The 14,514-nt window shown below is 45.9% G+C and overlaps 1 protein-coding gene across 6 annotated transcripts in view; it reads right to left on the bottom strand.

Moving 5' to 3' along the window:
• SPEN (spen family transcriptional repressor) overlaps nucleotides 1-14,514 on the bottom strand; it is a 96,715-nt gene that overhangs the window by 2,028 nt on the left and 80,173 nt on the right. For all 6 annotated transcript variants that reach the window (XM_064281339.1, XM_064281336.1, XM_064281338.1 and 3 more), the window contains 3 exons: nucleotides 14,261-14,374; nucleotides 13,207-13,307; nucleotides 298-8,476 (listed from right to left, as the gene is read on the bottom strand). In XM_064281339.1, the coding sequence (XP_064137409.1) occupies nucleotides 298-8,476; nucleotides 13,207-13,307; nucleotides 14,261-14,374 (8,394 nt within the window). The remainder of the gene's footprint in view (nucleotides 1-297; nucleotides 8,477-13,206; nucleotides 13,308-14,260; nucleotides 14,375-14,514) is intronic.

The raw sequence follows: 14,514 nt of genomic DNA, 5'->3' as shown, positions 1-14,514 counted from the left end.
AGAAGTGGTCACCTAGTCCCTTCCCACCACTGTGGGCAGAAGCCACCTATGTCAACTATTCCCGAAGAGTTCCTTCCCCATGCCCTGAGTGCTCTGTGGTGGGATCTGACCTGAAATTCTAGAAGTTCCTGTGCCTTGAGTCCCACAAAAAGGTCAAAATGTTTCAGGGAACATCTGAGCACACTTGTACCCCAACCACCCTCTCGACTGAAAGGCAGACTCTTAACACACCGTTGCTCCAACCCCTCTGAGCCCCCATGTACACATCTCCACATACAGGAGACTCGGCTTTCTCACCTGAGCAGGTGTCTTGGTCCGGGAAGCTGGGCCAATCGTGGAGGCCGCAGGAAACTGAGCGTGAGCGAGCTGAGTGGGCGCATGGTAGGCCCGGATGTCACCGTACCTGTACTCCTGAAACAACTCCCCGCTCGAGTGCACAATCTGCACGCCGTGGGTCACCACCACAGGAGGGGTCAGCGGCAGCCCCTGCAGCTGGTTGCTGGGGGTGACTGTGAGGATGCGGGCTTCACCATGGGAGGCAGGCGCTGCTTTGGCATCGGTCGTCTTGGCAGCTTCCTTCCCTGGCTGTGGAGGGGCCTTGGTGGCTGGCGGCACCTTCACCACGCCCTCTGCAGCCCTGGGCTGCTCGCTGACCGCCGTCACGTGGGGATGCACCATGATCCTCACGTCCCGTGGCACTGTGTACGGGTGCAGCCGGTACTCAGACTGCATGACCAGCACCTCTGACTGCACAGGGGCTGAGGCTCGGGCAACAGGGAGGTGATAGTGCACCTCTTCCTCGGGAGGGTGCTGGGAGGCCAGAGCAGGCACACTTGCCGGGGCTGGCTGGGGCGTGCCCGCTCGCTGTGGGGCCCTGACCTCTATCTGCTGGGGCTGCAGGGGGGCCCGGGGAGAGTGGAGCTTCTCAGGCCGGATGCTGTAGGTGATGCTGGGCAGCGTGGGTGTGTTCATTCTCACCTCGCCCTGCGACAAGTGGCTGAGGGACACAGTCTGGGTGATGCTGTGGGGAGGCATGATGACGGACTGCTCGGGGTGTATGCTGGAGATGAACTGCGGCACAGGAATGCCCGCTGCCAGCATGACTGTGGCGTTGGTGGAGAGGGCTGTGGATCCAGTGCTGCTGGGGTGACAAGCCCTCGGGAACGGGGATGGAGCAGGCCCGCTCGGTCGAGGAGGATGTGCGTCTGGCTTCGTGACTGCCAAATGGGAGACTGTTCGGTCTGTTGGGGCGTTGGGCCCTGGGTTTATGTGGTTCACTTCTGCGGGCAGTTTGCTGGGCAGAGCAGGCGGGTGGTGGGGAGTGAGAGTTGACCCCAGGCTAGCCGGCTGAAGGACCTTGGTCTCTATTTTGAGGGTCACAGGGTCAGCAAGCTTTTTATTAGTGGTGACTATGCTTGGGGTGAGGACCAGCTGGTTGTGAACCAGCACTGGGGGTGTGTTTATGCCCTGGGTGAGCACCTTCACTGTGCCACCTTGGGTGACAGGTGTGGACACGGAGAGGTGAATGGGCTCAGGCTTCTCTAAGGATGGGCGATCGGCCTTAACAGATGAAATCACGGGAGATGCATTATACGTCTGGGCAGTCAGAACCAGAGTAGAGTGGGTGGCCACATTCGCATAGCCTGAAGGTGCTTGAGGGCCTTTGGGCGGAGGCTGAGATGGTGTGACAGAGTCAGGTTTGACCTGGGACTTGGACACCGACTGTTGAAACTCAATGTCCATTGCACTTGCTGGGGGGATCTGACTGATCTTGGCGCTGATCCGCTGGGGGCCTTCAGTCTTCTGCCCTGAATAGCTCAGGAGGACAACCCCTTCTGAGGTGTTCACACGCAGCCCAGCACCAGAGCCGGTGTCAGCCGGACGATCGTCAATCACAGACATCGATCCCGGGTGGAACCGGCTGTTTTCGTTAGTGCTCGATCTCTGTTTGCATTTTGCCGATGGTGCAATCACTGCCCCTGCTGCCATGGTCACTGCACCTGTTGTGGCAGTCACACCACCAGATGCTGCAGTCACCGCCCCGGCTGTGACGGTCACTGCACCTGTGACAGCATTCAAGGGACCCGTGGCGGCGTTCACAGTGCCTGTGGCAGTGTTCACCACACCTGGGGTAGCGTTCACTGTGCCCACAGTGGCATTCACCGGAGCGGTAAGAACATTCACGGGCCCCGTCAGGACATTTACCGGCCCTTTGAGGACATTCACAGGTCCTGCAGGAGTGTTCACCAGACCCTTCAGTGTTGTCACTGAGCCCTTCATAGGCCCTTTCAGAGCATTCACTGGGCCAGTCAGGGCATTTACTGGGACCAGTGAGACGTTCACCAGGCCCGTGAGGGCACTCACCAGGCCAGTCAGAGTCTGAGGAGCAGGCTTTGCCAGAGTTATCTTCTGCGAATTCTCCAAGTCAATGCTGACAGGCATCCGGCTAATGACAGAAGTAATTTTGGGAGCGATAACTGGAGCCGTCTTTTCTTTGTCAGTGGCTACTGGAACCTCTAAGGTTTGTTGTGTGTCAGAGGTGTTGGCTACTGGAGCGGCTGGTTTTTCCTCTAAGAGAGGCTTTTTAGGTTCAACTGGAGGGGGCGGTACCTCATGCAGACAGGGGGTGGCACTGACAGGCTCTGCAATGGAGGTTGTGACACTCGTGGAAGTGACACCTGTGGCAGACACGTATTTGGGGTCCATGAGGATCTTCCTCAGCGTACTGGAGCTGGTGTCAATGTCAGAGGCTTTTGTGTCTGGGGGAAGAGCTGGAGATGGTGTGGACTGAGCTCGTGGCTCCTCCTGCCTTGTGATCCACTCTGTCACCTTAGGAGGAGGGGGACTCTGATGCGAGATACCACCAGAGGTGACAGGGGCTGGGAGCTTTGTTGCAGCTACAGAAGGAATTGTGGGTGTGAGTATGCTGGAGTCGCTGGGTGGGGTTACTGGGTCACTTTCAATAATTGAATGTACCTTGAATCTGGCTTGATGGTCATCATCCCCTGGTACCTGCTGAGAAGGGGAAGATAGGTCTGGGGGTGCTGGCCCTTTGGTTGGTGTCTTTTCTTCGACTCTGCTCTCCTGGGAGACATTCTCCCTGGGTGGAGTCTTGCTTGGATCAGAAGTACACGACTCAGGAGGAGTGGAGTGGGGCTTTTCTTCCTGTGGAGTTTCTGGGGCCTGTACCGTCGCCCCCTCGCTCACAGCTGGACTCTTGCTTTGAGCCTGGTCAGGTTCGGAGGTATGGGGCTCTGCCACAGGCCCTGTTTTCTTGCTTGTATTCCGTTTGCGGCGCGATCGAGTTGTCTTCTGGCGCCCTTTGTCTTTCCGAGCAACTTCTGCTTCTTTGGCCCCTCTGGCTTCCTGCACTGGGTGGGAGGGTTCACTGCCATCCCCTCTGGCTTCCTTGGTGTCTGCTGGGCCTGCTGAGGTGTCAGGAGCACTGGCAGGTGGCCCAGAAGATTCTGTAGCAGCCTCAGTCTCCAAGATGCCAGACACGGCCTCATCTGTCTCAGGCTCCATTCCTTCCTCAGCAGGCTGCAGGCCTTGATGATGGGGCTGGACATCTCCTTGAGACTCCGCGGGGTACGTGGGAGGTGCTGTGAAGTTTTCTGGCTCCCCAGAAATGTCATTGATGATGGAGCCGATGGCCGCGGCAAGTTCTGTTTCACTAGCTTGATGGGCTGGCTTGTCCCTGTCCTCCCTGGCGAGGCCCTCAGGTGCATCTTCAGCTGCTGCCTTGTAGGTCGAGGCAGCTGCGGTTTCTGCGAGCTTTTCAATGTTTTCCACGGCCTGCTCCAGCTCCATCTGCTTGGCTAACTGCGTTGCTTCCGGGCAGAGCTTAGAGTCAGAGACATCTTCCTTCTCTGGTTCCTTGTTTGGGTCAACAGGATCACTCTTCAGCTGGCATGATGAGCTATCCTCCTTCTGGGGATTCTCACTTTTCTCGGGAGAGACTGCTGTAACCTCAGCTTCCTTCTCTCCTGCCAGCCCCAAAGCCGCACTGGCACCTGCATCAGCATCCACATTCTTCAGGTTTGCAGATCTGTCCGCTGCTGACCTAGAGTTTCGAGATCGTCCTCTCTTTGATTTGGAGTTTTTTTCAGGGGTTGTTTTTTTCCCCACCACCTCAACAGGGGGAGTTTCAGGTGGATTTTTGTCTGTGCCGATTTCTTTTCTGTCACGTTTCTGTTCATTTCCTGCTTCTTCTTTATCAGGTTTGGATTTTGTGTTGTTTTCTTTCGTGTTTATTTGAGAGCCCACCTCAGTGGAAGCCTCAGGACGTTCAGGTACAGTATCAACTTTCGGGTCATTTTTCCCCTTTCCCTTCCCTTGTGGGCCACCAGCAGGTACTAATTTTTGAGATCGAGGGGATCTCCAACCTTCAGCTGGTTTGAGTGTTTCCACAGGTTCTTTTGCCTCCATCTCCTCATCTTCATCAGCTCGACGGCGTGTTTTTGGAGGCCTTCCCCTTCGCGGGGTTGTAGGAAGTGCCGCAGCTTCCTGAAGTTCTCGCTCCAATCTTTTTCTGGTCAGTCTTGGCTGCTCTATGGGTTCTTTTACTGGAGAGCGGCTTTCATGGTCACTCATGGTTGCATAAACACTCCTTACATTTCGGCGCCTTGTCCGGCTGAGGGGCAAACTTGGCTCGGGGTGTTCAGAGTCCCCAGCAGAGGTTTTAGAAGCAGTCCTTGTAATCTTCTCTGCCTCCATCTTCAATTCTAACAGTTTCTGTGCTTCTCCTCGAGGAGAATTGGACCGCTTTAGCTTTTCCCGGTCTATCCTCTCACTCTTCCTTGTGACAGGCTTCTCCACGATGCTTGATGCAGCTGCTTGAACTGGGGTCTTGGAACGTTTGCTTTTGTTTGGCTTTTTATCTTTTGCAGCAACTGGAGCCTCAACCTCTAAATCTTCAGAAGCTTGAGGCTCGACCTCAGGAACAACTTCAGCTTTCTGCTTTGCATGAGGCTCAACATTAGCAGCTGAGTCTGGCTGTTCTGCCTTTGGCTCATTGGCTTCCTCAGCCTTCTGGGTCGGTTTGCTAAGTGGTGGGGTACTGTCAGGTTCTGGATCTACAACGATCTCTGCCTGGGAAAATGAGGCCCCAGGAGTTGGAGGCTTGGCATCCAGGTAAGGGAGCTGGTCAGCTGATGAGCTTTCTTCAGCCACTAATGGAGTCACAGCAGCATCTTTATCGGTGTCAACTACTGGGGGCAAGATTGTTTGTTCAGGTTGTTCCACAGGGACAGGAGTCAGTTCAGATACAGATTTTGCCTCTTCTGGGACCGAAGCAGACTCTACACTCTTCTCTTCAGCTACTGAAGGCACCTCTGTTGTTTTCTCACTAGCTGTCTTCTCTAGTGAAGACGGTGCTGAGTCCGGAGTTTCAACGGTGACACTAGGAGGCCCAACTGAAGATGCTGTTTTCAGTTCTGATTCTTTATTCTCAGAAGCAGATTCTGGGGTCTTGGGTTGATTCTCTGTATCTTCCTGTTTCTCGGTCTCTTTGGGCTTTTGGTCTTTTTCTTTTTCTTTCTGTTGCATTCGCGTGAGTTCCATAAATCTGCTATGAAATAGAACAACTGGCTCTTGAATTAAATCAGTTGTGCTGTTTGCTCCATCAGATATCTGCCTCCCATATGACCTACCAGAAATGAAGTCAGGTTCTTCTTCTTTTCTCTCCAGATGCTGCAATCGCTTGGAATCTTGTTCAAAGATCGAGCTGTGTAAAAAACGAGAAGCAAACAATTCTTGCCTTTCCTGCTCTTCTTCTTTACGGTCATCTTTTTTATCATCCATTTTTCCTTCAGAATCAGTCCTAATTTTCTTCTTTTTCATGTACCAGGATGGAATCGGTCTTGGAGCAGAGTCCACCTTTTCTTTATCTTTGTTGTTTCGAAAATTAGCAAATCGAGAGTCCCAATCAAGAAAAGACCAATTTTCTTCTCGAGATGAAGAGAGGGATTTGGCTCTTTCGAGCAAAGCCTTAGTGTCTGGTGTGATTGTCTTATCCAATGCAAAAGAATAGAATTTGTGCCTTTCTAAAGAACTGGAGAGTCTTTCATCTCGGTCACGAAGTTTGTCTTCTCTGTCCCTCAATAAAAAAGACAACCGGGAACTTTCATATAACGCAGAGGCTCTGGGTGAATGGGATTTGTGTTCACCATCTTCATCAGAATCAGAAGGCACCTCGCCAGGTTCCAGGTCTCGTACAGACCTCTTTCGCAGGCTGTCTCTCTTGATTATGCTGTTTGGGAAACTCACATCAAATCTGCTGGCATCCTGTTTCACTCCCGAGTCCCAACGATTTAATTCGTCTTCAGAATTCAAGACAGACAGCTTTATCTTGGCCATGTCTGCCATCTGTTCTCTCCTGCTAGAATCATAGGGATTAAATTTTAGGGACTCTTCCCTGACTGTTATATTAGAATAGGGGAGACCTTTTTCATCTACTTTAGGGGACCCTTTTACTGACGTTAGCCTAGGGGAGCCAAGGGGGTCATCGTCTTCCTGGAAGGAACCATGCCGGATGCTGGGAGAACCACCAGTCCTTTCAGAATCTTCACTGATTTGGCGTGAACTTCTGTAATTCCTCTCTCTTTTGGTGCAGATATCAAAATCAACATGATCCATCCTTTTCTTTTTGCTGGGAGGAGAGTCATCAGTGACATCCTGAGGGGGCTTGCCCACCTCATGAACAAGGCTACGCCTCTCATATTCATCTACATCTTTTTTAGGACTGCCAAACTTCTCGGACTTGGCTATTTCCATCTCCATCTGCTGTTTTCTACGACTCTGTTCCATTTGTTTTCGGTAGCTCTGCGTGTGATCAATATCAATGCCAATTTTTTCTTCAGTACTAACTGAACGTGGTTTCTCTTGGCCTGATTTACGTTCAGGTGTCTCATCACGAAGATGGCAATAGTTTTTCCTACTATCCTCTCTCTCTGGTCCTTGATCATCTAATAGCTGTGGCTGTTTGAGCTGTGGTTTCGAGGAAGTGGGTTTTTTTGTTTGGATTTCTTGATTTTCTGCAGATTCACCTGCTGGTTCTCCCAGCCTTGCTTGTAGGTCTGAGCTGGACCTTGAGCCAGCCCCAACGGAAATACTGGCAAGCTCCTGACAGTCTTTGGGGCTAGGAACAGTATTAAGTCTATCCAGTTTTATTTTTTTGGATTCTCTTTTAAGGATTTCTTTCCTCACAGGCTTTCTTTCAGACTCGCCTTCCCTTAGCAGAATGGTGTCTCTAGATGATAGGTCAGGCTGCTTTTTTAAAAGCACCCTAGCCTCCTCCACCTCTGGACTGCTTTTCTTGACTTCTGCTTTCTGCCGTTCTGCTTTCAAATTTGAATCTGCAAAACGCCTTTTCCTAGCTTCCAGCTTCTCCAAATCTACAGCACTGACCCCGTCAGCAGTCTGCTCTGGTTTTAGGTGCTTCCTGGGCTTAAGCCTGCCTTCTTTATCTACCACTTCTATGTGGCTAGAAAGGCCCTTTTCCTTTGGCACTTTCATTCTAACAGATTCCAGTTTAGACAGGTCAGATTTTGCAGGCTCAGTCTGAGAGGCCTGAAGTTTCTGATCTAGAGCAGATGACTTTACACTGTCATTATCAAGCTTGGTTTTCAGCTTTTCAAAAGCCGTGTGGTCAATAACCTTCCCCTCTTTTTCTTTCACTCGAGTCAAAACCACACAAGGCATGAGTTCGAGGCGGTTTTTTGCCATTCCTTCTTTGTCAGCTTTCTCTCTGCTCAGTTTATTGGAGCTCCTTGGTTTTTCTGGGCTTGGTTCTCTCTCATTCTCTTGGTCTGTTTCTGAAGACTGGGAACTAGGGGAATGAATTTTTCCTTTTCGTTTCTGCTTGTCAGTTTTGTCCTTTTCCAGTTTTTCCTTTCTTATTAAGCGTCGCTCTCTCTCCCCTCTCTCGGGATGATCAAAAGTTCGTTCTTTATCTGTCTTTTCATTTTTTGTATAGCGTTCCAAACGAGGTTTGTCAAGTTTCTCATATCTTGGAGGGGAAAGTGAACTACAGCTTCCACTGCGGTCTGAGGACCGACTATACATCCTCCTCTCAGAATCACTGGGCAACCTCTCTGACTGTGAAGGAGATGCCTCAGGACTCTGTGGACGTCTCAAGTGGACTGGACTTTGACTTCGTTCAATTGGCCTCCTCTCATGGTCTCTGTCCCGGTCAGACTCAAATCTTTCACGTTCTCTTTCTCGTTCCCTTTGCCTGTAAGTGTATTCCCGAATATCTTGTTCATAAGGATCACTCCTATAATCCCTGTATTCTCGAGGATCATCGTAATAGCGTGAGTCATAGTACTCTGCTTGGTAAGTTTCCCATTCTGAAAAAAATTCTCTCCCTCGAGCTGGATAGTCCCGTCTGGAATCCTCGGGATAGGTACCTGGAGTACGAACATTCTCGTAGTATGTACGATCTTGGTTATAGTCATAGGATGCCCTTCGCTCATCTCTGTCAAAAAAAAAAAAAAAAAATTAGTTCTTCTGTTTCCTTGGCACTTATGCATTAAATCATATATAGGTGATCAGAAAGCCCTGCTTCTAAAAATCTTTGCCATTATGTCGTCATTATTTAGACTTGTGCTGGAAATGAAGTTCGTCTGAATTGAGATGTGCTGGAAGTATAAATTACACACCAAATTTCACAGACTTAGGTTTAAAAAAAAATAAAAATAAAAACCTCAATAATTTATTCACGGTGATAACATGTTTAAGTGATAATATTTCGGATATACTGAGTTAAAAAAATAAAATTAATGTCACCTTTAACTTTTAAATGGGTTACCAGAACACTTAAAATCACCTGTGTAGCATTTTGTTTCTACGAGACCGTGCTGGTTGAGCCCTCTGTCATTCTTTGGTAATTTAGGTGGTATGCAGTAACGTATAAGGGACACCAGTATCAAATGTACCGCATACCCACATTTCTAAGTCTTTCATAATTATTTTTCTGCCAAAAGACATTCATACTACCACATGGGAAATAAATGCACCGTTTTGAAAAACAGATAAAGTTCTACCACCTGTGTGACCCATACGATACTGGTAACACCTCAAACATACTCGAGAGGTTAATCTCTCTGCACTCAGCCTCCTCACTTGTAAACTATGATGCCTTCTCCTAACAGGGCTCTTAAGATTAACTAAGGAAAACTTTCCTAGCATAATGCTGGGCACATACTTGGCATTTAGTAAACTGCCCCAGCCCGCTAACTAACAACTCAGGGATGGTTACAAGCACTGTAAGAGGGTCCCTCAATTTGTAAAGGAAATTATAGTGGATCTTCTCTCTCAGTGACCTGTCACAGTACATTCAAAACAGGGTTAAATATACACACAAGAACACGTATGTTGTACAAAATGAAATACACCAGTACCAGAGCCCAATTCTTTCCTTCTTGTTCACTCTCAGAAATTTCTGCTCTCTCAAGCAGGCATGGCTTGCTCATTCTACACAGTACTGCCATTGGTGGGCTCAGTGAAACACACTAAAACTAGAACATAAGACCCATAAAAGCACTGGTTTTGTCTTGTTCATCACCAATTCTCTAGCTCTTATAACAGTGCTTGGCTCACAGCAGCTAATGAAATATTTTTGGACGAATGAACATTCAGAAAAATATGTCAAAGCCTGCTACTGGGTGATATTCTAACCTCAAATATTAACAGCAAAAAAAGGCATCCAGAGTTAACATTAAAACACTGGAAGCATCAACAATGATTATATGCATTTATCCTGAACTCTCGCTTCAGTACTGAATGATAAATCTATGATACTTGGTTTATTGGGTTCAAGACGATCCTTCTACATTCCTTATGAATCACGTTCTTTGCCTAAATTACTGGCCAGCCATCTTGCCAATAATGTTACTGGGCATGGAACATTTAGGCTAATTTAACTCATTATCACCATAAATACAAACTCCAAGGAAGTATCATTTTCACATATAAACGTGAACACATTACATGTTTTCCAAAGTTATAAAGTGAATAAGACACTTAAAGCCATATTTAGAAAACATAGTATCAAGATGTTTTTTAAATTAAGCAAACTAAAACTATATCCAAAAACACGAAAAAAGTTACAGAAGTCGAAGGTGCGTGTGAATCTTAGTGCTGAGGCACTGCAACTATTATTAAAATAACCAGCCTGCTGGGCTCCGTGACTGACTACAGAGAGAAATCAGAGTTCCTGCTCTCCAGGAACTCAACAGCAAAGCGGGAGACAACGCAACTGCGCGCTTGTAACCCTGCACAAAGGGCTAGGGCAGAGGTACACAGAGTCCCCAAGGAACTGCGAAAGGGCAGGTTTTGAGATGACGCTGTCCACGTGACTGCACACTATCCAAATTTCCAAACTACTCTGAGTAGGTGGGAAATTAATCTACATCATAATGCAGCCCTCTAAATTCATCTGAAGAAGCACTTTAGTAAAGCGTGAGGCTCAGTGCGCTAGCAGCTAACAGCCCTGGCTTATCCTCAGCCTAATTACTTGGTAGCCTGTGATCTTATTAGCAAAGTCACTAAGCCATCTGACCTTAGGTGAAATAGGACAACAGTCATGGCCCTATCTCCCTGATAACAGTATTTGAAGAATCAAATGAAATACTACTTTGTCAACTGTTTGCAAATGGGGTTCTCGTTTGCATTCCTGAGCTGAACTATCATTAGAAAGCAGAGGTAACACTTTTTTCCCATTTATGTATCAACTACTCAGTGGGATGACTCTCCTCCCCTCTATGGAAAGCACAAAACGTCCTCAAGTTCAAGTTCTATAGGCACTGCCATCTGAAACCAAATGGGGCAAAACTGAATCACGGTGAGGCCCAAGCCCCTCATCCTCCCCATACCTACTTCAGGAGATAAATCCCATTCTACAGGGATAAATTATCACGGGTGAGATGCCCAGAAACAAAGTCAGGGTTAGATCTTCACTACAACGAGTGAATTTGAGTGGTAACATACTAGAATTAACACCCACACAGCATTATCTGACACTTACAAGGCACTGCTTTTTTAAAAAAATATTTAATGTACACACACGGGATTCTTATAGATGCTTTTATATCTTAGGTGCAACTTGGCTTCCAACAGACTTTCCATTCATTTATGGAGAAGAATTTCTGTAAGCACGTAATGTATCTGGCCTTTATTGTCATTAACAATGACTTCAAACTGCTGTTTGGAGAGCCAGGACCAAGAACTTTTTTTTCTCTCCCTACTCACATGCTCTTGCTCACTCTTGCTCTCTCTCTCTCTCTCTCTTGCATGCGCGCGCGCGCACACACACACACACACACACACACAACTGAACAGGACTGCCTATTAAGGCTGACTTTCAACTTTCAACTGCTGATTTTTCATTTTCTGGAATTTGGGTTATGATCTACTAGTGAGAAATGATCAAAATCTTAGAAGTTTGAGCTTTGGGGAAATTTGGCCACGGGTAGCATTTTTCATTTAAAAATCCCCAAGTATTCAATGACTATTACATAATACTCCACTAAGAAATGCCTCAAAGAGATATGTACTTTCTAGGATTTAACAGAAACTGGCAAAGAAAAGAGGCAGTAGGAGGGAAATACATTCGATAGGTTTCTGGTGGCAGCACAGAATTTTGCTGATCATTGTCACGGAGCCCTTTTTATACCTGAATTTAGGTGTCTAAAGGTATTTTTCACACAAAGCCTTTTGTCTAATACATATGTACAGAGATAGAGATCTAGCTGTAACATTCTAGGAGGCTTAATCGCCTAGGCATGTCTGGGCATGTCTGGACAAACAGCTTCAGCACGCAGGTGATGTGTCATCCGCTACTGAAGAACCAGTGGCATTAGATTGTTGTTAGCTGCAGAGTTGGCCCTGACTCACGGTGACCCCATCCACAATGGGATGGGATCACTTTTAGCTATAAGGTTTTCGATGGCTTTCAGAAATAGATCACCAGGCCTTTCTTCCCAGTCTGCCTTAGTTTGGAAGCTCCACTGAAACCTGGTCAGCATCATAGCAACACGCAGACCTCTGCTGACAGATGAGAGTGGTGGCTGCCCATGAGGTACACTGGCCAGGAATCGAACCTGGGGTCTCCCACACTGAAGGTGAGAATTCCACCACTGAACCACCACTGCCCTCCAGGCATTATGTCAGGATGTTTTAATATATTCACTCTAAAAAAGAATCAATCATCAGTTTGGGGACAGTTTTAAGCTAAAGAAGACAGCTGATTTGCATTTTGAGACCTTAAATGATGCTGAAATATAATATGTTTGTAATATGTTTCCTATAAGCAGCAGAAAAAATATCATATAGTACTACGACTGAAAGAAATTAAAAAGGGGAAAAAAGATTTACTTTCCACGTTGCTAACATTACCAGTTTATATATGCTTTGGCTTACTGATTCACATATATTTAAAAGATTCAAATTTAAAATAAAGTTGTTTATAGTCTTTAAAAGGAGGTTGTTGGTTTTGTTTTGTTTTTTAAGTTAAATGTATGAGCATGTGCATGGTGACAACCTGAATGTGGTCATTACTAAATATGTAGGGCATTTAACAGTTTCTAATGTATTTTAACATGTTATCACATTTGATTTAAAACTATAAGGCAGGTCTCAACAACAACAAATATTAAAAATGTAAAAGTGAGATAAGAATAAAGACCTCCCAGTTTGAAAGCCCTCCAAGATAATCTTAATCAAAATTCTTTTTAAAAAAACCTCAAACGTAGAGTGATTTCTATTAAACTCGTAGCTGTCGAGTCGATTCCGACTCACAGCAACCCTACAGGACAGAGTAGAATTGCCCCCATAGAGTTTCCAGGGAGCTCCTGGTGGATTCAAACTGCCAACCTTCTGGTAAGCAGCCGTAGTACTTAACCACTATGCCAGCAGGCTTTCCTGATTTCTATAAACTGTACATAAAATTATAATCTGGTCAAACAGATTTTCAAATTGTAAGGGCATTCAGTGAGACATCTGGACAGCGTACTCCAACCACTATGAGCCAAATGAAAACCAGATTCATAAAACAGACCTATGTTTCCATACAAGGGGAAAAAGAGGAAGAGTTTTATGGGGACAAGGATAAAGACAAGGGATGAAAAATAAAATTTAATCTCATCTAAATTTTAGGTATTTGAAATTATAAAATTCAACCTACACTAATAGGTTTAAAATACATACCTCCTTTCTGTTAACATTTCATAAAAGTCTCTGATATCCTGACCAGATTTCTCCATGCAGTGATAAAATGCCAACTGACTTTCCCGATTTGCAAAATCCACCTTAAAAAAAAAAAGGAATAGAAGGTATTTTATGTAAGTTCCAGATTTTAATTTGCAAGTTTTTTCTAACATAACCCTTTTGGACAAATTTCAGGAAAGAGCTATCTATCTCAATTAAGTATAATAGTCCTCATAACTGAGACTACATTTTTGTTAACCTGCAATCATTCTCAAATTCTACATCTTGATACGGAATTATAATTCAGAGTTCCAGAACCCAATCCTGAAGGGGTAGAAAAGCAAAATGGTAAACTGAAACAACACCTACCAGGGTTCTAGGTTGTCAATTAAAAAATCAGACCATCTAAATTCAGCAATCCTTGTTGTACACAAATTTACTAGAACCAAAGTTAGAACATAAAACAAAACGTGGAAGAACATTTACGTTTACTCACAGCTGGGCCTCAAAATCATGAGAACAGATGACATCTATCACCTATCAACACCTTAACATCTAACCATCACGTTACTAAATGCATAAATTTCTTCAAACTAATATGAATACCAAGTTTTAAAACAAATACACCAGACAAAAGATCACACTTTGAGTGGTTACCCACTCTTTAGAAGAGGAGGAAAGAAGAGGAAGAGAAGAACATTCAGTATGCTGGGCTGACTGACAATTTGAGCTTCTGGGTGTACAGATGCCCACAGGTAACTGTGGGCTGGCTTACGACGAGTACGTACAGGTGAGCATCAGGTACCCATGGCAGAGAGAAGCATACTTCTTCAAATGAGAGGATTTTTAGAGAAGGTTTTGCAGCTAATGGTTTAAAAGACCCTGCGCTTTCAACTAGTTGAGTATAAAAATCATAACATTCCCTTCAAAACCTGAAGACATATATACAAGTCCTGTACATGACTCCTGATTGGCAACCTGCAAGACGCCAGTTATGAAAGGGTGAGATTAAAATACAGTTTTGTTTGCTTCTGTGTAAAATCACTCTGCACACCTTAATTTTATTTCCACTGATTTTCCTCCCCTTGGTTTCTTTTACAGCTGCTTGTGCATATTCAATTTCATTGTAGAGAACCAGGGCCATTCCTTTTAAGCGGTCAAACACCACCTGTAAAAAACAACAAAACAAAACAAAACCCAAATAAGAGCCTCATCTGCTGGACTTAGTGTCAGTCCCAACAAAATCCTAAGTCTCACAGACACTGCCAAGGTGCAGAGAAGAAAAAAAAAAAAATTTTTTTTTTTTCA

This window comes from Loxodonta africana, chromosome 3 (assembly GCF_030014295.1).
Source record: "Loxodonta africana isolate mLoxAfr1 chromosome 3, mLoxAfr1.hap2, whole genome shotgun sequence".
Taxonomy (NCBI): domain Eukaryota; kingdom Metazoa; phylum Chordata; class Mammalia; order Proboscidea; family Elephantidae; genus Loxodonta; species Loxodonta africana.
Note: the sequence above shows the minus strand (reverse complement) of the source record. Positions and strands in the feature narration are given on the sequence as shown.